A 24188-nucleotide genomic window follows, 5' to 3' on the forward strand; every position below is an offset into this window, starting at 1 on the left:
TATCACTACTTCATAAAAAAAGTGATGAATTTGAAGAATTCAGAGAAGCACGGGAGGACGTATAAGAGCTGCTGCAGAAGGAAGTAAACAGAACAAGACGAACAGAACACACAATGACCAAAACAATGTAAATGGAAAGAATACAACAACAACAAAAACCACGAATGCTATGTAATTTTAACGGTCAAGCTCTAACCTCAAGAAGAGATGAGAAAATGCACCCCTCCCTCTCTTCTTTGCAGAGAATGAAGGGAGGGGGGCATCCTCTGGATATAGAACATTGCATCTGACTCAGATGATGTGTTTGTTAGTTTTGCTGAATGCCTTTTTGCCCCTCTACTTTTGTTACAAGTGATGATCTACTGGAAAGGGAAGGGGAGGGAGATTTTTGGAAATGAAGGTGATATCAGAATAATAATAAATTTTTAAAAATGTATGCCATATTATCATCCCTATTTTGCAACGTCATTTGTGAAAACATAGCTTAGGTCCCTTGTCTTTGATATCAATTGCTGCAAGATTTACACTGTGGAGAAGGCTGTACGTTACAGTGTTCTTCTGCAACATCTAAACAATTCTCCTAAGGTAATTTTTGCAGTTCATAATGAAGAACAGAGTCAAGCTTTTTTCATATAGGATGATGTGGTACATGGCTGAATGGAAGACATTTTAAAAAACCCACAGGATTCTCTTTTTCTCCCCAGCATCCTACTGTGCAGTTGTCTGTATGCATTGAAAAATAATCTGAAGTATGCTGCCTTCCATGTACATGCTTTGACCCTCTGAGGACTCAGAAACAAGGTTGGTAAAGCAGCAGTTATTACAATCAAACTTGTCCCTCTTATTTGATTTTACATTAGATGGGAAACTTTCAGCGACAGCTGGCAGAGGCTAAGGAAGATAACTGCAAAGTCACAGTCATGCTGGAGAACGTATTAGCTTCTCACAGTAAAATGCAAGAAGCTCTGGAGAAGGTGCAGATGGAATTAGGGCGGAGGGATTCAGAGATTTCGGGCCTCAAGAAAGAGAGGTATCTAAAATTTCATTTGTCTGTTTTCTTCTCCACATTCCTTCTTTTTATATCCAGTGTTATAAAATTACTTTTTACCTCTTCCTTTTTTGGAGGCTAATACTATGACATTTTTCCAGGTCAGAGGTAGAAGTGAATGTGGTTTTCAGAAATCCAATTTCAAATTTCATAGTATTGGAGCAAAATGAAACATAACAGATCATTGCAATTAATCTTCTTCAGCACAAATTCTCCAATAAATTAAAATTGTTATACTGTTTGACAAATGGATTGTAGCTTTACTCATGCTGACTTCAGGTCTAGCAAGTATAGCTATAAAGATAATTCAAGGTAAATACGCCCTCTAGATTGAACTTAAGGGTGTGCTGGAGATAGCTCTAATTAGTCTACCAGCCCATTTTTAACTTTTCAGTGTGAGCATTTACACCTAAGAAATTGGCAGTCACTACAAATCAGGGCATTGTTCTGTGGATTGAAAGTGTTAATCATGCAAATTAATCTTAAAAGTATGTACCCATACATTTGAGCCTGGTTGTTGAACATTCACCAGGATGTCCCAGCTTGAATTTACCTTCTACTTATTAGAATGATATACCAGAAATAAGCTTCTTAAGTGTTCAGTTCTGAGAACTAAAGACTACTTTTCTGTCATAGACTTACTTTAAGTAAATCAGCTGAAATTATAACAGTGGTTTCTTTATGAGTGTGAAGATGTATCACAGATAACAGGACCTTAAAAATATTTTTTTATTATCACTTGAAATTACATTGCATACTTAATCTCGATCACAGGGGACAGATGATGAAACACACTTCCCTCTTCTCAGAGAGGTGGGGGACTGTAGACCTGAAATGTTGCATATGCTGACAGATGAGGTTACTTTGTCAGTAATTTTTGTCTAGCTGTTTTTTCTTTTTAATAAGGAGAAGAAAAGGTTATTGTATAAAAGATAAAATATATTAATAAAATTGTTTTAGTGAAACTATATTTAAAGGAGTTCTTTAAAGGAGGAAAAATAAATAAGTCAGCTAATAACTTTTTGGAAGAGAATCAAACTAGAAAAAACATTGGTCTTATATAGGTGTAAAATTAATAATTTTTAAATTTAGTAATAATTACTAGTAATACTCATAATAATTACTAGTAATGACTAATAATTACTTATTTTAGTTGTTGTTCAGTCATTTTTCAGTCATATCTAACTCCTCATGACCTCATTTTGGGATTTCTTGGCAAAGATATTAGAGTGGTTTGCCATTTCCTTGTCCAGCTCATTTTACAGATGAGGAAACTGAGCCAAACAGGGTTAAATGACTTGTCCAGGATCACACAGCTACTAAGTGTCTGAGGCTAGGTTTGAACTCAGGAAGATGCATATTCCTGACTCCAGGCCTGTCACTCTATTCAGTGTCCCACTTGGCTGCCCCTAATTAATTTAATAATAGGTGTCAAACATACAGCATGCTGCTCAACCTATGAAACTCTGCAGTGTACCTGAACCAGATTAAAATGTAATTGGGATCCATCTCTATTTGAGTTTGATGCCATTGGTCTGGTTTACAAAATCAGACAAGCCAAAACCTCTGGCTTCATCATAGCAGTTGCTTCCCACTTTTCCCGGGAGAGTTATCAAGCACTTATTAGGTATTCACTACAAGCCCTACTCCAGGTGCTGGGGATAGAAATGCAAGAGGAAGATACTCCCTGCCTTTCAGGAGTTTGCATTCTACTGGAAGGTAACGACAGGTTCACAAATAAATAAATACAAGATATATACAAAGTGATTTTCAAGAGGGTTCACAAGTAAGATTGCAGAGGTTGGAAGGAGCTAGCAGTAAGAAAAGGCATTGGAGATAGGCTAACAAGGACATGGAGGTAAGGATATTCACTGTCATTTATGAGGAGGTAGCCTGGAGCTACATTGTGGCTTTAAATGCCAACAGAGAACCTAGTGGTGGGGGTGGAAGCCATATTGCAAAGGGTTGAAAAGTGAGTGGGAGGTGAGAAAGTGGAGGCAGGATTGTAGAGAGCTTTTTCTAGGTTTTTGGCTATGAAAAGGAGTCAAGCTACAGTTTTATAGCTTGAGATAAGACAGTACTCATTGGAAAGACCCTGATGTTGGGAAAGATTGAAGACAAAAGGAATGATAGAAGATGAGATGGATAGATAGTGTCATGGAAGCAATGAACATGAGCTTGAACAAATTTCGGGAGATAGCGGAGCACGGAAGGGCCTGTCATGCTATAGTCCACGGGGTCATGAAGAGTCAGACACAACTAAATAACTGAACAACAAGGTCACAGAAAGTTTTTTTGAGAATGGAGGAGGGCTAGGCAGATTTGTAGGCAACAATAAAGGAGCCTTCGGACAAAGACTGAAAAGAAGAGAAAGTGAAGGGCTGATCAAAGGACAAGTTCTCAGGAAATGAGAGAGAGTGGGTTTACAACTGGCTTTGGCAAAGAGAGGGCCTCTGCTGAAAATGGATCATCTCTTAGCTCCTGAATAACATAGTAGATCCTTGGAAAATGTTGCTTATCATAAGTTAGTCAATGGCATGTTATAAGTACCTACTTTTTGCAGAGTGGTATACTTAGAAATCATAAAGAGTTAAAAAGGTAATGGAAAACTCAGTTTTCTGCACTCAATTTTCTGCCCCATAGTTTCTGATCTAACTTATGCCACATACTCATTATCTTTTCCCTTAAACTCTCCCTACTCCTAACTCCCCTATTATTGTAGAGGGCAACGTCATCGTTCCAGTCCCTGAAGCTCTCAACCTAGGTGTCATCCTCAACTACCAACTATCTCTCATTCTCTCATATCCAATTTGTCGCCAAGGCTTATTAATTTCACCTTTGCAACCTCTCTGAAATCATCCTTCTTTCCTTCTGACACTGCCATCACTCTAGTGCAGGCCCTCATTACTTCACACCTGGACTATTGCAATAGCCTACTGGTGGGTCTGCCTGCCTCTTAGTGATGTCATTTTGGTCCTCTTCGAGAACGAAGGACAACAACCAAGTCTCTAGCCACTCCAACAGATCCTCCATTCAGCCATCAAACTGATCTTCAGAAAGCACAGGTTCAACCATTTCTGCCTCCCTACTCAATAAACTCCAGTGGCTCCCTAACTCCTCCAAGATTGAATACAAAATGCTCTGTCATTCAAAGCCCTTCATAACTTAGCCCCTTCCTACCTTAGCAGTCTTCTTACACCTTACTCCTTAACACAAGTAAGTACTCTTTGATACAGTGACACCAGCCTCTTTGCTATTCCGAGAACAAGACCCTCCATCCCTCGGTTCCAGGCATTTTCTCTGACTGCCCTGGAATTCCCTGCTTTCTCATCTCCACCTACTGGCATCCTCAGCTTCTTCCAAGTCCCAACTAAAATGATATCTTCTATGGGAAGCCTTTCCCAACCCCTCTTAATTTTAGTGCCTTCCCTCTTTTGATTATTTTGTACTTATCCTGTGTATAGCTTATTGTCCATATTTGTATGCTTGCTGTCTCCTACATTATCTTGTGAGCTCCTTGAGGATAGGAACTGTCTTTTGCCTCTTTTTGTATTCCTAGCACAGTGCCTGGCACACAGATGTTTAATAAGCATTTATTGTTTGAATGACTATTGATTGACACCCTGACTATGGGAATTTAGGAATATTATTTAATCTCTGTTACTAGCTTTGTAATCTGAAATTGAGGCCAATAACTGCCCCCCACAAACTTATAAATGTCTTGGGAATCAATAAAGTAATATAATTAAGGCTTTTAAGCTGATGAAAAGCTATTACCTAACCTCCAAGTGCTATTATGTCAAGATTATTTGCTGTAGTCATTTTTGTTCTCTTTTTAATTTTTAGGCTTCTAAATCAGCAGAAGGTACAGAAGCTAGAAGCAGAATTGGATGAATGGCAATCCAGACTCCTTATTGTAAAAGCCCAGCACAATAGCGAGGTAGAGGCCAAGTTTTCATAGGTGACAAAACAAAATTTTTTATTTTTATGGGAAATGTCTGAACCACAGATTTTTGAAGAACCAAAAAACTGAATGAAAAAGAATTGCATAAATTCCCTTTTTACTAAAAGATGACTTTGACTAGTGACAAGGTTACAAATGGGAAACAGGCTCCATGAAGGAAGTGTACAATGTCACTATCAGGCCTGGAGTAAAATTCACTTTACTGTCTTTTGCTCATGACAACTTTAAAGTTCTATATATGTCTCTTGTATTGTTAACATTTTTTTTTGCATTTAATACATTTTTAAAATTCAGAAGTTAAAGGATTTAGAAAAGAACTTGTAACTTCAGGAGAATCTAAAATATATCCACTAGCTATATTTTCAAAGCTCTGAGGACCCTTTACAGGCGAATTCTTTCAATTACCTCTAATAGGATCAATCTATTCACTCAAAAAGATAGCAAATTCTTACAAATCAAATATATACCCATTATAAGTTTCTGCATGTTGTCACTGTACTAATGTAGACATCTGGGATCTTTCTTTGTTTTCCAACCAACCACTTCTAATTGATAAAGTGATATGAGTGTACAAGGTACATAGATGTTCCTCCTATGTACTTCAATGAAATTAAAGCATCTCGTTGCTCTCTTCTTTCAGGTGGAACCACTACATAATGCACTAGATGTGTCCAGAGAAGACAATAGGAAGCTTGCTTTAAGCTTGGAACAGGCTCTGCAGACTAATACCCAACTCCAAAAAATGCTGGACCACATTCAAGAGAAACTGGACAGCAAAGAAATTGAGGAGCAAACTTTGGAAAATTATAGGTAAGGGCAATGCAGTCATTATAAAGGTAGGGGATGTCTTACAGAAAGTGAATTTGGTTCTTTTGTCTAGAAAACTGATTTTCATTTCTATTCTGAGCCAGGAATAACAGTAGCCATCACCTTACTAATGATTTAAATACGGTCATTTGCATACTGGTGGAGTAACAACCAGATAAAACCACCCTGTTCCTAGCAGTGAAATGACTCAGCTGAGCATGGAGTCTACCACGTAATTGTTTTGTTCTTGGTTCCTGCAGTCACTAATAACATTTAGGCCATAAGAAAGTTCAAGCACCTCATGTGTCCACAGCCTAAATTAAATCAGGATAGGTCTAAAAGAAATCAGTTTGTGGACCTAAAGGAAATCAGACATAAAATAAAATACTTTCAATCCTCTTCCAATTCTGCTATGAATTTTTAGAGAATTTCTACCTAGGAAAAATGCTAACATGTACAAACATTTTTCTCCCTTAATGATATGTGTCATGGAGGAAAGAGTAATAGGAAGAAAGGATCATTTTTTAAAAAATATACCTAGAGTTCTATGCAAGTTTTATATTCTGATGAAAAGTTTTATAGGCTTTTTTTAACCTATTAAAAAACTGTATAAGACAACTATTGTTAGATACAGTTGTACATTATAGTGACCTGGAGACAAAATAGCAACCATTCATTTGATAGGCAGGACACAGATCAATAATAATAACTAATTTTTATATAATACTTTAAAATTTGCAAAGCATTTTACATACATCACTTTACACTCTCTCTGAGTGACCTCACCAACTTACTTGAGTTTAATTATTACCTCTAAGCAAATGGCTCTCAGACCTATATATCCATCTCTAGTTTCTCTCCTAAGTTCCAGTCTCTCATCACCAACTGGGTGGCTGTTGAATATTTCAAAGAAGATGTCTCATAGACATCTCAAACTCAAAATGTCCAAAACTGAATTCATTATCTTTCCCCCAAAACTCTCCACCCTTCCAGATTTTCCTATTTCCTTCCAGTCACCCAGGTTCACAGCTTTAGTCTTCCTTAATTCCTTATTGGCCTTCATCTCATATATAGTTGCCAAGACTTGTCAATTTTTATCTCCACAACACCTCTTGCATCTATCTCCCTTCTGCTTACATGTCCACCACTGTAGTTTAAATCTTTATTACCTCTATCCAGGGCTATCTGAATAGCCTCTTAATTAGTCTTTCTGCCTCAGGCCTCTTCCCACTCCAGTCCATCCTCCGCATAATGTCCAAAGTGATATTCTTAAAACACAGGTCTGGACATGCCATTTCCTTGTTCAATAAACTCCAGTGGCTCCCTACTCCTTCTACAATCAAATATAAACTTTTCTGTTTGACATTTAATACTCTTGAAAATCTAACTCCAGTGTGCTTCTCAAGTCTTACTTTATGTTATTAATCCCCTTCATACATTCTATTGATAGACATCACACACAATATTTCATGTCATCTCCGTGTTTTTGCAGTAGCTGTCCCCCATACCCAGAATATACAGATGATCTTCATTATGCACAGATTCCGTGTTTGCAAATTCATCTGCTTGCTAGAATTTATTTGTAATCTCAAAATCAATAGTCATAGAACTTAAACTTTATTCCTGGACATGGCAGTGTAGCATGTGGCAGAGTGGCAAAAATTTAAGTTGCCAACACACATTCCCAGTTGAGGTCAAATAAGGCAATGCTCTGCTTTTTTTGTTCTAGCTCTTTTACTGTAAATAAGTGTCCTTTGCCCAGTCTATTTAGTGCCACTGTTTTTGCATTTTGTACGTTTTATTGGTGATTTCACTGTTTAAAATGGCCCCAAGCTGAGTGCTTTTTAGTGTTCCTGAGAACAAGAAGGCTGTGATGTGCCTTAGTGGAGAAAATACATGTGTTAGATAAGCTTCACTCAGGCATGAGTTACAGTACTTTTGGGTGTGAGTTCATTGTTAAGGGGATTAGGATAGCAAGTGGTTAATTGTGGGAACTGAGTGAACCACACTGACTCCATCCTTTGACTCAATTCTGGAGCCAGCTTATTTCTATTCACTTATGGTCTAGTCCAATTTCTGTCTTGTGAGGAAACTTTATTCATTTGTAGGAATTGGGAGAAAACTTTCTTGCATTAGTAGAACCTAACCCTGCATGACTGGGAAAGTGGACCACATCTCCCTGCTGCTTGGAAACACTTAACCAAGGATCTAGGTTGTACTAACCAAAAAGTCAGATCCAAAGCTTGATTAAAGGAGTTTATATACACACATATACATGCACACATATGTATACATACATGCATACACACATACATATGTACATACATCTCAAGCAACCCATATGTCTTATCTGAAAACTGGCCCCATACTAATCAAACTGTTATTGTTTCCATGCTCCTTTGATTATTCATAGACACTTGGGGAGACTCGTACCCTTGTTTTTCTGAATTCAAGGAATTGCACCCATTCACTCTCTGCCTCTCAATTTGGAAAATCCCTAATCTTTCCTTCAATTAAAAATCAGACTATCTAATGTTGTATTGTTTCCTTTTAATTAATTGGCCTTATTTGATTAATTGCTTTTAATGTAGAAAAGTCTGGTTCCCCCTGTATTCAGGGTCCAGCCCTAAGCTAAGGAAGGGACCTGGTCCTAATTTTTTGGGCACTTGGCATACATTTCTTAATAAATTGATATACTCAGAAGAGCAAACCTTTGTTTCCTCAGTTACTTCATCTTTCACCCATCACAGAATTTAGAATTTCTTTCACAGCTCAAGTGCCACCTTCTACATGAAGACTTCCATGATCTTTTCACTACTTTTCACCCAAAAAATTACTGTGTATTTATTTTGTACATTTATTTCCATATTTGCAGGGGGTTTGGGCCTGTGTGATGGAAAGAACAAACTCCTTCACATAAATAAGAACTGGGTAGTTCTCTTAACTGTCTGTAGTCTTGATTCTAGTCTATTCCCTATGCAATGCTGCTTCTATGCTAATAATAGCAATAAAATACTAATAATTACATTGATAATAACTATTCGGTATGTAGAAGTTTATAAGGAAAGATATAGGATCAAAATATCCCACTTCTGACTCTTACTATGTGACATGACAAGACAGTTACCTTCTCTGTATCTCAGGCAACTCCTTAGGATGTATCTCCTGAGTCTTGGTTAGCTTACCATCTACCTGCATTGCTGACGGGAATTCCCATAGTTCCTATACTGATGAAATCACTGATTCTTCATGTATTACCATTGCTATTTTCTTATTCTTCTCATCTTATGTGGAGTTCAAATAGAAATTGACCTTGGACAAGTTGCTATCCTACTGTTTGTGTGTTATGTTTAAAATCTGGCAGATTATACATTTAATTTAGTATTGTACAGATGGAAAAAGTAATTTTTTTGAATTCCATACTTTATTATTTAATATTTTTTAGTTTTCAGCACTGATTTCCACAAGATTTTGAGTTACAAATTTTCCCCCCATTTCTACCCTCCCCCCACTCCAAGATGGCATATATTCTGATTGCCCCACTCCCCAGTCAGCCCTCCTTTCTGTCACCCCACTCCCCCTACCCCCCATCCCTTTTCTCCCTACTTTCTTGTAGGGCTAGATAGATTTCTGTGCCCCATTGCCTGTATATCTTATTTCCCAGTTGCATGCAAAACAACTTTTTTTTTTGAGCATCTACTTTTAAAACTTTGAGTTTCAAATCCTCTCCCCTCTTTCCTCCTCATCCACCCTCCTTGAGAAGGCAAGCAATTCAACATAGGCCACACACATATCGTTATGCAAAACACACCCATAAATAATCATGTTGTGAAAGACAAACTATATTTCCCTCCCTCCTATCCTGTCCCCCTTTATTCAATTTTCTCCCTTAACCCTGTCTCTTTTGAAAAGTGTTTACTTTTGATTACTTCTTCCCCCATCTACCCTCCCTTCTATTGTCCCCCCTTTTTATCCCCTTTCTTCTACTTTCATGTGGGGTAACATACCCAGTTGAGTATGTATATTATTCACTCCTCAAATCAAATCCGATGAGAGCAAGCTTCACTCATTCCCTCTCACCTGCCCCCTCTTCCCTTCCAATGAACTACTTTTTCTTGCCACTTTTATGTGAGGTAATTTACCCCATTCTCCCTTTCTCCCTCTCTCAAAATATTCCTCTCTCATCCCTTAATTTGATTTTTTTTTTAGATATCATCCCTTCATATTCAACTCACCCTGTGCCCTCTGTCTATATATATGTATATTCCCTTCAACTACCTTAATACTGAGAATGGTCTCATGAATTACACACATCATCTTTCCATGTGGGAATGTAAGCAAAACAGTTCCACTTTCCATTTTCTTCAGTATTTTTTGGGATCTCCTTTAGCAAGTCATTGACTTGTTTTTCATGATTTTCTTGCATCAATCTTCATTTCTCTTCCCAATTTTTCCTCTACTTCTCTTACTTGCTTTTCCAAATCCTTTTTGAGCTCTTCCATGGCCTGAAACCAATTCATATTTTTCTTGGAGGCTTTTGATGTAGGCTCTTTGACTTTGTTGACTTCTTCTGGCTGTATGTTTTGATCTTCTTCATCACCAAAAAAAGATTTCAAAGTCTGAGTCTGAATCTGAGTTCGTTTTCACTGCCTGTTGATGTTCCCAGACAACTACTTGACCCTTGAGCTTTTCATTGGGGCATGACTGCTTGTAGAGTAGAAAGTACTATGTCCCAAGCTTTAGGGGCTGCACTGCTGTTTTCAGAGCTACTTCTACACAGCAAGCTCTGCCACACCAGTGCTCTTCCTCCCCCCAAAACTGCCAACCCGGACCACGACCCAGATCCAAGCAGGCTCTGCACTCCTGCTCTGATCCGCTGCCTAATTCCTCCCACTGGGTGGGCCAGGGGCCAGAAGCAACCTTAGCTGGAGCTCTGGAAGCAGCCCCAGAGCTGCACCACTTTCGCGCCCCCGGGGCTGGGGCCAATTGTGAACTTCTTTCACTCGGATCCAGCAGTTTTTCCCACTACCTGCTTTGTTGTCTTTGGCATTTGTAGGATGAGAAGTCCGGTAACTGCCACAGCTCAATGATTCAGGGCCCTACCATCTGTACCACCTGGCTCCTGGTCTGGTTGGTCCTGGCATGGCCCATACTGGGCTGTGTTCTGCTCTGCTCCCAGCTCCATGTGATAGACCCTTCCCAGTGACCATCCAGGCTTTCCTGGGCTGGAGCCCTGCTTCCCTCTGCTATTTTGTGGGTTCTGCAGCTCTAGAATTTGTTCAGAGCCATTTTTTACAGGTATTTGGAGGGATCTGGGGGAGAGCTTAAGCAAGTCCCTGCTTTCTAGCCACCATCTTCAGAAGTAATTTTTTTTTTATAAAGGAATAAAAGTTGTGGGACATTAGCTCATCTTCTCCAGGTCCATTCAAAGCATCCCTAAGACAACTCCAGTAGCAGACAGTACACAAGAATAATAATATTAATATTGAATGTATTGTCACTTTACAAATATTATCTCGTTTTATCCTCACAAAAACCCTGGGATGTAAGTGCTATTATTATCCCCATTTTATAGAAAAGGAAACTGAGACAAACAAAGGTCACATGACTTGCCCAGAGTCATGCACCTACTAAGTGTCTGAGGCCAGATTGAGTTCAGGTTTTCATGACTCCAAGTCCAGCACTATATCCACTGTGCCACCTAGCTGTTGCTAATTAGGATGATAGATATATGATTCATCCTGTTCCCATGTACATTGGATTTCTTTTGTGAAATCTCTGTATTTTAAGATCTTTTCATTTCAAATAATCTAGAATTTGAGTATTCAGTATAGTGACTTTTCTATAGGTCATTGTCATTGGCAAGGTAAGTAGGGGCAGGTTTTTTTTTTTGCAAAGATTCTCTGGTGCCACTACAATTTATTTGTTGGATTATCAGGGAAATTTTATGGTTTGCATTTGTAGTATAAAGATTTGTCTTCTGTTAGGTTATGGAGGGTAACAACCTTCTGTTATATAGTTATGGCAACTGGTACTAAATTTTTGCAACCTAAAGCGATTTGTTACACAATTATTATCATATGTTGTTGTTTATTCCTCCAGTAGTAGATGGGGAAATTTTAGTTATGTCTCTGTTGGTAAGGTTATAGGGTTAGGATTGGGATGGGATAAGGGAAATTCAATCTAGAAAAGATGGGTGGGACAAGAGAAGAGGCAATATAGTAATGAGAGGGAGATCTATGAAAGATGGAGACCAGTTGTAAAGTTTTGCTGAGAAATAGAAATGTAAGAGTATTTTAGATTTTGTGGTAATGCAAATAAACATAATTAGCTGAGCAATGATGAAAAATTGTGAAAAAGTGAAGTTTTCCTTTGATTCTTAGTATTACATTTTTTATATTTGTACTTCTTTTTAATACACCCCACTTACCTGGACAGCTCTGAGATACCTGGTATCTTCATCATAAACTTTCATCTTCCCTCTTGTGAAACTTGTTCAGAGTACTCAAATTAAAAGTGAGAAAATTAGGGCAGAACTTCTTAAGCTGGGGCCCTTGAACTGCTTTTCTAAATATTTTGATAACTAATATATTCTATGCATTTAAAATGTTCATTTTGAGAGAGGGCCTATTGGCTTTACCAAATTCCCAAAAAGGGGTCCAGTTCTCAACATAAAAGTTCAAGAACTCCTGGATTAAGGCATTACTCCTCCTGGGGGGGTGGTGTTTGCATTTTAAGAGGGTTCAAAGTCATAGTCCTTAAGAGTAGAAGAAGCAGCTACAGAGAAGAAGAAGGCATAGATTCTGCTCCAGCCTCTTGCCTTTACTCTCTGTGTGTCTCTCTGCTTCAAATGTGTTTCTTGTAAACATATTGTGGAATTCTGGTTTTTGATCCACTCTGCTATCTGCTTCCATTTTATAGGAGAGCAGATTTCAAGCACCATCTTCTAATTAAAGCCTTTCCCAATTCCTTCAATTTCTGTTGCCCTCACTCCTTAACTGTATGCTACCTTATATTTATTTAGGGTTTTTTCTGTATATGCATAAGAGATGTATGTGTAATCTCCCCCATAGAATGTACTCTCCTTGAGAGTAGGGATTATTTCACTTTTTGTATTTGTATCCACAACACTTAAATACAGTGCCTAGCACATCGTAGATGCTTAATAAATGCTTCTTGACTGATTGATGTTTCTGCTCATTTCAAGTAACATCTCTGTGCCAATTCATTTGCAAATCATGACATCACCCTCCTGATGTTGTGGTTCTCTTTGAGAATGAAGGACAAACAGCAACCTGTGAGTGGTAGTAGCTGCCCCATTGTGGACCGAACTGGCCAGTTCCAGTTGGGCAATGCAGCTCCATCCTTTCTTCTCTCCTTCCCTCCTCTCCTGTTCACAAAGGGAATCATACCCTTACTTGCAGGTGCTCTGCCCAAAGGAATATAAATTTTGAAGATATTTTTTCAAGATATTTTGGGGTTTACAGGCTAGATTTCTTTTTTAAGGACCAAGCCTTAAACCCATATCACTCTGGCTCTCATTGATTGGCCAACAGTAGGTCCCAGCCCAAGCTTCATTTGTATTGTGCTTTGATGGCTCAGAGTGAGTGTAAATAGCAGTTGTTTCTGTTTTGTCCAGAAACCCTAAGGGTTTCCTCCCAGATGAATTTTTTTTGACTAGGTAAAAGAGATCATTCTTTGCCTCTTTTCTTACTTAGCCTTAATCACTGGATGGGCATTGCCTCAGATAAACTGAGACCTGGGAAAGCCCTTAGCTTAAAAAGTCCAAGGTCTTCCACTGAATCCTGGGCCATCTCCAGTCATCCTGATCTATATCTTGCCACTGGACCCAGATGGCTCCAGAGGAGAGAGTGAGGCTGGTGACTTTGCACAGCCCTGCCTCACTTAAATCTAATTCATTTACCAGTCATGATATCACCTTCTTAATGCCACGGTCCTCTTCAAAACTGAAGGACAAACAGCAAGCAATCTGTGTGCACAAAGAAAAGAATGTCCTACCCCTTAGGAAAAAGTGAAAGGGCTAGAGGAATACCTCTCCATTTTCCAAGTTATCAGGGAAAAGAAAGTATTGATAGTGATGATGGTGTTGATGATATCAATAATATTTGACTGGTGCAATACTCTATAGAACATTACAAATAAAAGAATAAGAGTAATTTATTCCAGATCTGTTTCTGTCTAAAACCCATTGATAAATATGAGAACAGGATAATAATGGATAATAATTGTGTATATACGCACACACACACAAAGGCTGTGGCTAGATACGTTGAGACTTACTGATAACCAAAAATCCAAACCGAATGAGAACACATTTAAAGCAATTAACACCTATGCAATATTGATCTTAATGTATACTTTTGGATTTGTGAAATAGATCATAACAAATTTGGAAAATATACCAACAAAATTCATATAACAATAATAATTATGAAACAGAAAGCCTATCACCAAACATGACAATAGGAAGATTAATGCTTTCTCAACAAAAAAAGAGGATGAAGACTGATAGACTTTCTTAGATCACATGATAAACAGTTCTAAAACCTAAAGAAGTCTTTTGGAGCAAACAGACATCACTGAGCAAAAGTAAAGACTAATAACACTAATGGATTTGTTTTATGTAACTGAAAGTGGTTTACCTCTGGATCGAGCCTATGAAACAGTTATGATCGAAGAATAGAATCAAAAGGCCCTCCATCTATGGGCAATGGCCACATGAAATCAGCCAACAAAGAGTCATCTAACAAATAGCTGAGTCATACAGATTTGTTTGTGGAAATTAAAGGGTTTATGATGGCAATTCGGACCTAAATCATGACAACCAGTAATTATAGAAGAGTTACTTTTAAGGGCTCTGGACTTAGTGATTAACACAGAGTATGTAAGGAAATTAAAAATATTTTGCAGCATATTACTGCAGCAGCAAAAACTTGGTTCCTACCAAATGCCTCACAAAACATGACCCAATAACTAGATTTCTAAAAACACTATATTTCACAGACTGACAGACTACAAATCTCTACACTAAAGTTATAAACCTCAAAATATCCTTAAGATGTACTAACAAACTTATCACAGACAGAACTGTTATTTGTAATTGTCTAAATGTCACATTAATCCATAAAAAGTTAAAAGCAGTGTTTTTTGATATTGCTATGACAAATACTCAATATCCAAGATAAATGGAATGAAAAACTATCAAATATAGAGACCTTGCAGAAGAAATCAAAATCATGGGAACAGAATAAGGTATATATCACTCTTCTTGTCTTGCTACTGTAGTTATATTGAGGTGCTTTCATTGATCCTGCAGAGGATGAGCTGATATCCTAATACTTTTACTCAACTATAGAAAGGAATTATTTTATTCAGCTATATAATATTCCTTAAAACACCAAATATATGATTTAGTTTCCTTCCTTATCTCTTTTAATTAGATCTATTTTTGCTTTTGCTTTATCTGAGATCAGGATTGTTACCCATACTCTCTGTCTATGTATATTCCTTCTAGCTGCAGTATTAGTGATACAATTCTTAAAAATTACAACTATCATCTTCCCATGTAGGGATGTAAACAGTTTAGCTCTATTGAATCTCTTATGTTTTCCTTTTCCTTTTTACACTTCTCTTGAGTCTTGATATTGGAATTTTTGTTCAACTCTGACCTCCATATGAAATCCTTCTATTTCATTGAATGACTAGTTTATTCCTTGAAGTATTATGCTTAATTTTTCTGGGTAGGTGATTCTTTGTTATAGTCCTAGTTTACTTGCCTTCGAGACTATCATGTTTTACGTCCTCTGATCCTTTGATGTTGCAGCTGCTAAGTCTTGTGTAATCCTGATTGTGGCTCCCTGATAGTTGAATTTTTTTCTGGCCACTTGCAGTATTTTTCCTTTGATCTGATAGTTCTGTAATTTGGCTATAATGTTCCTTGGAGTTGTTATTTTGTGATCTTTTTCCTGAGGTGATTGGTAGATTCTTTCAATGTTTGCCTTCTGGTTCCAGGATATCAGGGCAGTTTTCCTTGATAATTTCTTGAAAGATGCTGTCCAGGTCTTCCTTTTGATTATGGCTTTCAGGTAGTCCAATGATTCTAACACTATTCTCTCCTGGATCTGTTTTCCAGGTCAATTGGTATTTCCAAAGAAATATTTTACATTTTCTTCAATTTTTTATTCTTTTAATTTTGTTTGATTAATTCTTGATGTGCCACAGAGACATTAGCTTCCACTTACCCATTTCTAATTTTTAAAGAATCGTTTTCCTCAGTAAGCTTTTGTACCTCCTTTTCCATTTGGCCAATTCTACTTTTTAAACAGTTGTTTTATTTTTTGAAGTTGTTGACTCTTTTTTTTATAATTCTCTTGTATAATTCTCATTTCTTTTCCTAATTTTTCTTGTAACTATTTTATTTGATTTTTAAGCTCTTTTTTTGAGGTCTTCCATTAGTTCTTTCTGGACTTGAGACCAACTCCCATTTTTCTTTGGGGCTTTGCGCATAGGTGTTTTGACCTTATTGTCCTCTTCTGAGTTTGTGTCTTGATCTTCCATGTCACCATGATAATTTTCCATGGCCAGATAATTTTTTGTTGTTGTTTTTTGCTCATCTTTTCTGGCCTTTTCCCTTACTCTTTTAAATTTGAGCTCTGCTTCTAGTGTGGAAGGGGCACTGTCCCAATCTTTTTGTGCCAGGGGCTACAGGGCCTGGCTGTTTCCCTGATGCTGCACTAATGTTGCTCTGAGGCCCGTGGGCAGCATTTGTGTCTGGTACTGCACTGAGGGGATAGGAAGGGGGTGGCTGGTGCTGCTGGAGGCCGTAGGGGTCTGGAAGTTTGCCAGGTGCTGAGCCAGGGTCTCAGTACTGGTGTCTGGTGTGTGCCAAGGCCTGTGGAGTGGCCCTGCATTGACATCTGCCTGTTTGCCTGGGACTGTGCTGAAGGACATAGTGCTGGCAGCTGCCTTTTCACCTCATCATGCTGGGTTGGGGGTGGGGGCGGTCCTGGCACTGGTGTCTATTCCTTTGCTTAGGTATCTGTGGGGTCCCTGCATTGAGGTCTACCTATTTCTTAGGGGCTATGCCAAAGCACTTGGTGGTCTAGCTGCTGTCAGGTGCCTGTTTGCTGGGGGTATGCTGAAGCACATGGCAGTTCCCAGAGCTAACATCTGCCTATTCCCCCGGCTCTGCTGAAGCACATGAGGGGTTCTAGTGTTTGCATTTGCCTGCTCCACCACACTAGGGCTCAAAACCTCCTGCTGGTTTGCTGGGGTAGGGCTTGCTGCTAGCTTGCTGGGATACTTCTTGTCCTGGACTTCTTTCCTTTTTTACCCGAATGATATAGACCTTTCCCGCCAACCTTCCAGGTCTCTTGGGCTAAAGATTGTTTTACCTCATCTTTTTTGCTGGTTCTGCTGTTCCAGGATTCATTTTAGGGTGCTGTTTTATGCTTATTTGGAGATGAATATGGGAGAGTTACAATGATTTCCTGTTTACTCCAACATCTTGGCTCCCAGAAGTCAAAACACTAAATTTAAGAAAATAATAGCAAGTAATGACTTGCCCCAGGGCCATTTCTTTCTAAACTTAATAGAATGGGATGAAATTAATGATGAGGAGGATAATGCCAATGACAACGATGATGATGATGATGACGACAACAACATATACGTAATGCTTTTAGGCTTACAAGGTACTATCCATAAAAATGCTCATTTGATCTTCATAACAGCCTCCTTCATTAGGAACTACAAATATTATTATATTGACCTTATAGATAAGGAACCTGAAACACCTCGACATTGAGTTGTTCTCTCAGGAAAATTCCCAGTCTAGTGACCAACTAAAAAGAAGAGGAGGCAGGTTGTGAACCTCTCACACTTTCTTGGGTTTTCTTTTTGTTAAATTTATTTATTTATATTTAGTTTACAACATTCATTTCCACAGGCTTTTGAGTTCCAAATTTTCTCCCCCTCCCCAACATGGCATGCAGTCTGATATAGGCTATACATATATATTTACATTAAACATTTTCACATTAGTCATATTGCAAAGAAGAATTATAACCAATGGAATGAACCATGAGAAAGAAGAAACAAAAGAGCAAATAGTATGCTTTGATCTGCATTCAGACTCCATAATTCCTTCTCTGGATATGAATAGAATTTTCCATCATGAGCCTTTTAGAGTTGTCTTAGAACCTTGCATTGCTGAGAAGAGCCAAGTCTATCCAAGTTAGTCACCACATGATGTGGCTGTAACTGTACAATGTTCTCCTGGTTCTGCTCATTTCACTCAGCATCAGCTGAGTTTTTCTGGTCTACCTGCTCATCATTTCTTATAGCACAATAGTATTCCATTACATTCATATACCACAACTTGTTCAGCCATTCCCCAATTGATGGGCATCCCCTCAATTTCCAATTCATTGCTACCACAAAAAGAACTGCTGTAAATATTTTTGTACATGTGGGGCCTTTTCCCATTTGTATGATCTCTTTGGGATACAGTCCTAGAGGTGGTATTTCAGGGTCAAAGGGTATGCACATTTTTATAGCCCTTTGGGCATAGTTCCAAATTGCTCTCCAAAATGGTTGGATCAGTTCACAACTCCACCAACAATGCATTAGTGTTCTAATTTTCCCACATCTTCTCCAGCATTTATAATTTCCCTGTTTTGTCATGTTAGCCAATCTGACAGATGTGATACCTAAGAATTGTTTTGATTTGCATTTCTCTAATCAATAGTGATTTAGAGCATTTTTTCATATGACTGTAGATATCTTTAATTTCTTCCTCTGAAAACTGCCTGTTTATATCCTTTGACCATTTATCAATTGGGGAATGACTTGTATTCTTATAAATTTGACTCAGTTCTCTATATATTTTAGAAATGAGGCCTTTATCAGAGAGTAAAAATTCTTTCCCAGTTTTCTGCTTCCCACCTAATCTTGGTTGCATTGACTTTGTTTGTACAAAAACTTTTCAATTTATTGTAATCAAAATTATCCTTTTGGCATTTCATAATGTTCTCTATCTCTTGTTTGGTCATAAATTCCTCCATTCTCCATAAATCTGACAGGTAAACTATTCCTTGCTCTCCCAGACTGCTTATAGTATCAGCCTTTATAGCTAAATCATTTTGACTTTATTTTGGTATACAGTATAAAATATTGGTCTACAACCCAATTTGCACTTTATTTTTGTATACAGTATAAAATATTGGTCTACAACCCAATTTCTGCCATAGTTTGAGTTTTCTTTGAAAAAAAATGAGTACCTCAGTTCAAGAAACATTCAAGAAACAATTCAAGAAACCTATTATTGGTGAAGCAGTATGCCAAGTGTTAGAACAAAATATGAAAGAAAAAGATTCCTAAGGTGTTGAGGGGAATTCCAACATGTCTCAAGGTTAGAAAAATATGACAGAGAAGCAAAGCAGTAGAAAAAGAACTGTCACTTTGAACAAAATAATAGGTATCAGGCTCTTCCTGTTAAGGAGGAAGCTGTATTTTCTCAGAAGGAAACAACTCCTTGCCCTGAAAGGAATGCAGGAATTAGGAAAAAAGGCATCCAATACGGCATCCTGAGGAAGGAGGAAAAATAATAGCACTTACATAGCCCTTTAAAGTTTATAAAGTTTATATACGTTATCTCGTTTGATCCTCACAACAACTCAATAAAATATAATTATCCTTATTTTATAGATGAACAAAATTAGGCCACTGAGGGAACTGAAAGATTAAGTCATATGTCCAGGGTCAGATAGCTAGCAAATGTCTAAGGCAGAATTCAAGTTCAGGTTTTCATGACTCCAAGCCCAGTCCTGCCACCTGGCTAAATAATGATAGTGACTCCATGCTGAGGCATCTTTTTATCATAGGACCATAGACTTAGAGATGAAAGGAACCTTAGATACCATCTGGTCCTGGTATTTTTAACCTTTTTATGTCATGTATCCCTTTCACTGTTAGATGAAGCCTATGGACTTCACAGAATCCTTTTCAAAGGCATGAAAAAAATATGGGAATATAAAGGAGACAGATTAGGTTAAAATACAATCATTAAAACAATCTAAAGAACAAGTTCATGGACCTCATTTTAAGAACCTTCAATTTAGTCTAACTCCTTCATTCTATAGTTGAGAAAATTGAAGCCTACCTAGAGACTTGCCCCAAATACAAAGTTGCAGAACTGAGATTCAAACTGAGGTCCTATGACACCAAATCCATCACTCTTTCCTATGGTATATATCTGGGAGGTAAGGAAGACCATCCTAAACTATTAAACTATTGATCACTGTCAATTTCTTATGATTCTTGTGGGAATCTATTTTACTACTAAAAGAAATCTAGAGATTATTATTATGTATTAATTATTCCTTGATAAGAAATTGAAGACCTTAGGGTCACAGGTGGTTTCATCACTATAGTTGCATAAAGTGTGGCAAATGTAGGAAGTAAACAGCTGGTTGAGAAAAAGGTATATAAGGATGAGATTTGGCTTTCCAGACCATGGTTTAAAATGTAGAAATAGTAGGCCTTTTAAAAATGTATTCTTTATTTTTAATGTTCTTTTTTTTAAATTTCAACTTCCAAATTCTCTCCATCCCCTTTACCTTTTCCCCACCCACTGAGGAGGCAAACAATATAATATCAATTACACGTGTGAAATAATGTCAGACATATTTCCATATTAACCATGTCATAAGAAGCAAGGAAAATGTAGAAAATGAGAAATTACACTTTGATTTGCATTCAGAGTTCCATCATTTCTGTCTTGGGTGGTGGGTAGCATTTTTCATCACGAGTCCTTCAGAATTTTCTTGAATCATTGTATTGATCAGAGTAGCTAAGTATTTTACAATTGATTGTCATTACAATATTGCTATTACTATGTACAGTGATCTGGTTCTGCTCACTTCACTTTGTATCAGTTCATATAGGTCTTCCCAGGTTTTTCTGAAACCATCCCCCTCCTCATTTCTTATAGCACAATAGTATTCCATCACAATTATACACAATTTGTTCAGCTATTCCTCAGTTGATGGGCATCTCTTCAATTTTCATTCCTTTGCCACCACAGGAAGAGCTCCTATAACTATTTTTGTATCTATAGGTTATTTTCCTTTTTGTTTGATTTCTTTGAGATATAGACCTAGTTAGTGGTATTGCTGGGTCAAAGATAATTCATAGTTTTATAGCCCTTTGAGCATAGTTCCAACTTATTCTTCAAAACAGTTAGAACAGGTTAGAATCCTTCTAACTGCCCTAATAATGATAAAGTTCTTCAGAGCTACATGTATTATCTTCCCATATAGGAATGTAAACAGTTTAACTTTATTGAGTCCTTTTTTTATTTCTCTTTTATGTTTACCTTTTTATGCTTCCCTTGAGTTTTGTGTTTGAATGCCATATTTTCTGTTCAGTTCTGATCTTTTCATCAGGAATGCTTGAAAGTCCTCTGTTTTATTAAACGTCAATTTTTTCCACTGAAACATAATATTCAGTTTTCCTGGATAGGTTGGTTATTTTTTATTGAGATCCTAGCTTCTTTGCCTTCTCAAATATCATGTTTCAAACCCTCTGCTCCTTTTAACATGAAAGCTACTAAATTTTATGCAATGCTGACTGTGGCTCCATGATATTTTAATTTTCTTTCTGGCTACTTGCAATACTTTCTTCTTGACCTGGAAGCTCTGGAATTTGGCTATAATATTCCTAGGAGTTTTCACTTTGCGGTGGCTTTCAGGAGGTGATCAGTAGATTCTTTCAATTTCTATTTTATCTTTTGTTTCTAGTATAATGGGAAAATTTTCCTTGATTATCTCTTGAAATATGATGTCTAGGCTTTTCCTTTGATCATGGCTTCCAGGTAGAACAGTAGTTCTTAAATGATGTCACCTCATTCTATTTTCCAGGTCAGTTGTTTTTCCAATGAAATATTTCATGTGTTCTTCTATTTCTTCATTTTTTAAAATTTGTTTTGTTGTTTTTTGATGTCTCATGGAGTCATTAGCTTCCACTTGCCCAATTTTGATTTTTATGGCATTATTTTCTTCAGTGACATTTTGTACATCTTTTTCCACTTTCCCAATTCTTCTTTCTAAGGAGTACTTTCTTTCTTCAATGAATTTTTGTACTTTCTTTACCATTTGTCCAGTTCTGTTTTCTAAGGTGTAATTTTCTTCAGTATTTTTTGTGCCTCTTTTACCAAGCTGTTGACTCTCTTTTCATAATTTTCAAGAAATTATCAAGGAAAATTTTCCTGTTATCCTGGAACCAAATGGTAAAATAGAAATTAAAAGAATCTACTGATTGCTTCCTGAAAGCCATCCCAAAGTGAAAACTCCTAGGAATATTATAGCCAAATTCCAGAGCTTCCAGGTCAAGGAGAAAACATTGCAAGCAGCCAGAAAGAATTCAAGTATCGTGGAGCCACTGTCAGGATAACAGAAGATTTGGCAGCTTCTATATTAAGGATCATAGGGCTTGGGATATGATATTCTGGAAGGCAAAGGACCTAGGGTTACAACCAAAAATAACCTACAGAGGAAAATTGAGTATAATCCTTCAGTAGAAAAAAAATTATATTTAATGAAATAGAGAACTTTTAAGTATTCCTGATGAAAAGATCTGAGCTGAATAGAAAATCTGACTTTCACATATAAGACTCAAAGATAAAAATGTAAACATGAAAGAGAAATCATGAGAGATTCAATAATGTTTAACTGTTTACATTTCTGTATGGGAAGATGACACTTGTAATTCCTAAGAATTTTATCATTATTAAGGTAGTTAGAAGGACTATACATAAACAGAAGGCATGGGTGTGAGTTCATAAATAAATAAAATTAAGGGGCAAGAAAGAGGGATCCAGTGGGAGAAGGGGAAAGGGAGAAGTAGAATGGGGGAAATTATCTCCCATAAAAGAGGCATGAAAGGAAATCTTTTTTCAGAGGAGGGGAAAATGGACGATGGTGGGCAGTACTGGAAACTTATTCTCATAAAAATTGTCTCAAAACTCAGTTGGTATAGAAATCTATCTTACCCTACAAAAAAGTAGGAGGAGGAGATTAGGGGGGGTGCTGATAGAAAGGAGGGGAATAAAGGAAGACAGTGATCAGAAGCAAAACAGACATTTGAGGAAGGACAGGTTAAAGAGAGAGAAAAAAGGATAAAAGGGGGAAATAGGATAGAGAGAAATACAAAGATAGCAATCATAATTCTGAATGTGAATGGGATGAACTCACCCATAAAATGGAAGCAGGTAGCAGAATGAATTTCAAAACCAGAATCCAACAATATTTTGTTTACAAGAAACATGTCTGAAACAGATGCAGAGTAAAAATAAGGGGCTGGAGCAGACTCTATTGTACTTCAGCTGAAGTAAGAAAAAAAAACAGGGGTAGCAATCATGATCTCATGCAAAGCAAAAGCAAAAATAGATCTAATTAAAAGAGATAAGTAGGGAAATTATATTATGCTGAAAGGTACCTTAGACAAGGAAGTAATATCAATACTACATATAAGCACCAAATGATAAAGCATCCAAATTCTTAAAACTTAAATGAATTACAGAAAGAATTAGACAGTAAAATTATACTAGTGGGGGACCTCAACTTTCCCCTCTCAGAAGTAGATAAATCTAACCAAAAAATAAGCAAGAAAGAAGTTAAGGAGATGAATAGAATTTTAGAAAAGTTAGATATGATAGATGGCTGGAGAAAAAATTGAATAGGAATAGAAAGGATTATACCTTTTTTTCAGCTGTACATGGCACCTTCACAAAAATTGGGGCAAAAAACCCCATAACCAAATGCAGAAAAGCAGAAATATTACATTCATTTTTTTCAGATCATAATGCAATAAAAATTACATTCAGTAAAGAGCCATGAAAATATAAATTAAAAATTAATGGGAAACTAAATAATCTAATACTAAAGAATGAATGGGTTAAAGAACAAATCACAGAAACAATAAAGAATTTCATTAAAGAGAATGACAACAATGAGACAACATACCAAAATTTATAGGATGTAGCCAATGCAGTACTCGTGGGAAATTCTGTTTCTTTAAATGCTTCCATCAGTAAAATAGAGAAAAAGGAGATTAGTGAATTGGGCATGTAACTAAAAAAACCTGGAAAGAGAGCAAATTAAAAATCCTTAGTCAATTGGTCTTAGTTAAACACCAAGTTAGAAATTCTGAAAACCAAAGGAGTGATTAATAAAATTGAAAGCAAGAAAACCACTTAACTAATAAAACTAGGAGCTGATTTTGGGAGGTGGGGTGGGGAGAGACAATAAAATGCATAAACCATTGGTTAATTTGTTTTTTTTTTCTTAA

At 37.1% G+C, this 24188-nt stretch overlaps 1 protein-coding gene across 1 annotated transcript in view; it reads left to right on the plus strand.

Moving 5' to 3' along the window:
• Positions 1 to 24188, plus strand: part of CCDC150 (coiled-coil domain containing 150) — a 138654-nt gene that overhangs the window by 78934 nt on the left and 35532 nt on the right. Inside the window, exons 16-18 of the mRNA XM_036747116.1 lie at positions 861 to 1030; positions 4895 to 4988; positions 5653 to 5822. Of these exons, the coding sequence (XP_036603011.1) occupies positions 861 to 1030; positions 4895 to 4988; positions 5653 to 5822 (434 nt within the window). The remainder of the gene's footprint in view (positions 1 to 860; positions 1031 to 4894; positions 4989 to 5652; positions 5823 to 24188) is intronic.

Source organism: Trichosurus vulpecula, chromosome 2, assembly GCF_011100635.1.
Source record: "Trichosurus vulpecula isolate mTriVul1 chromosome 2, mTriVul1.pri, whole genome shotgun sequence".
NCBI classification, from domain to species: Eukaryota; Metazoa; Chordata; class Mammalia; order Diprotodontia; family Phalangeridae; genus Trichosurus; species Trichosurus vulpecula.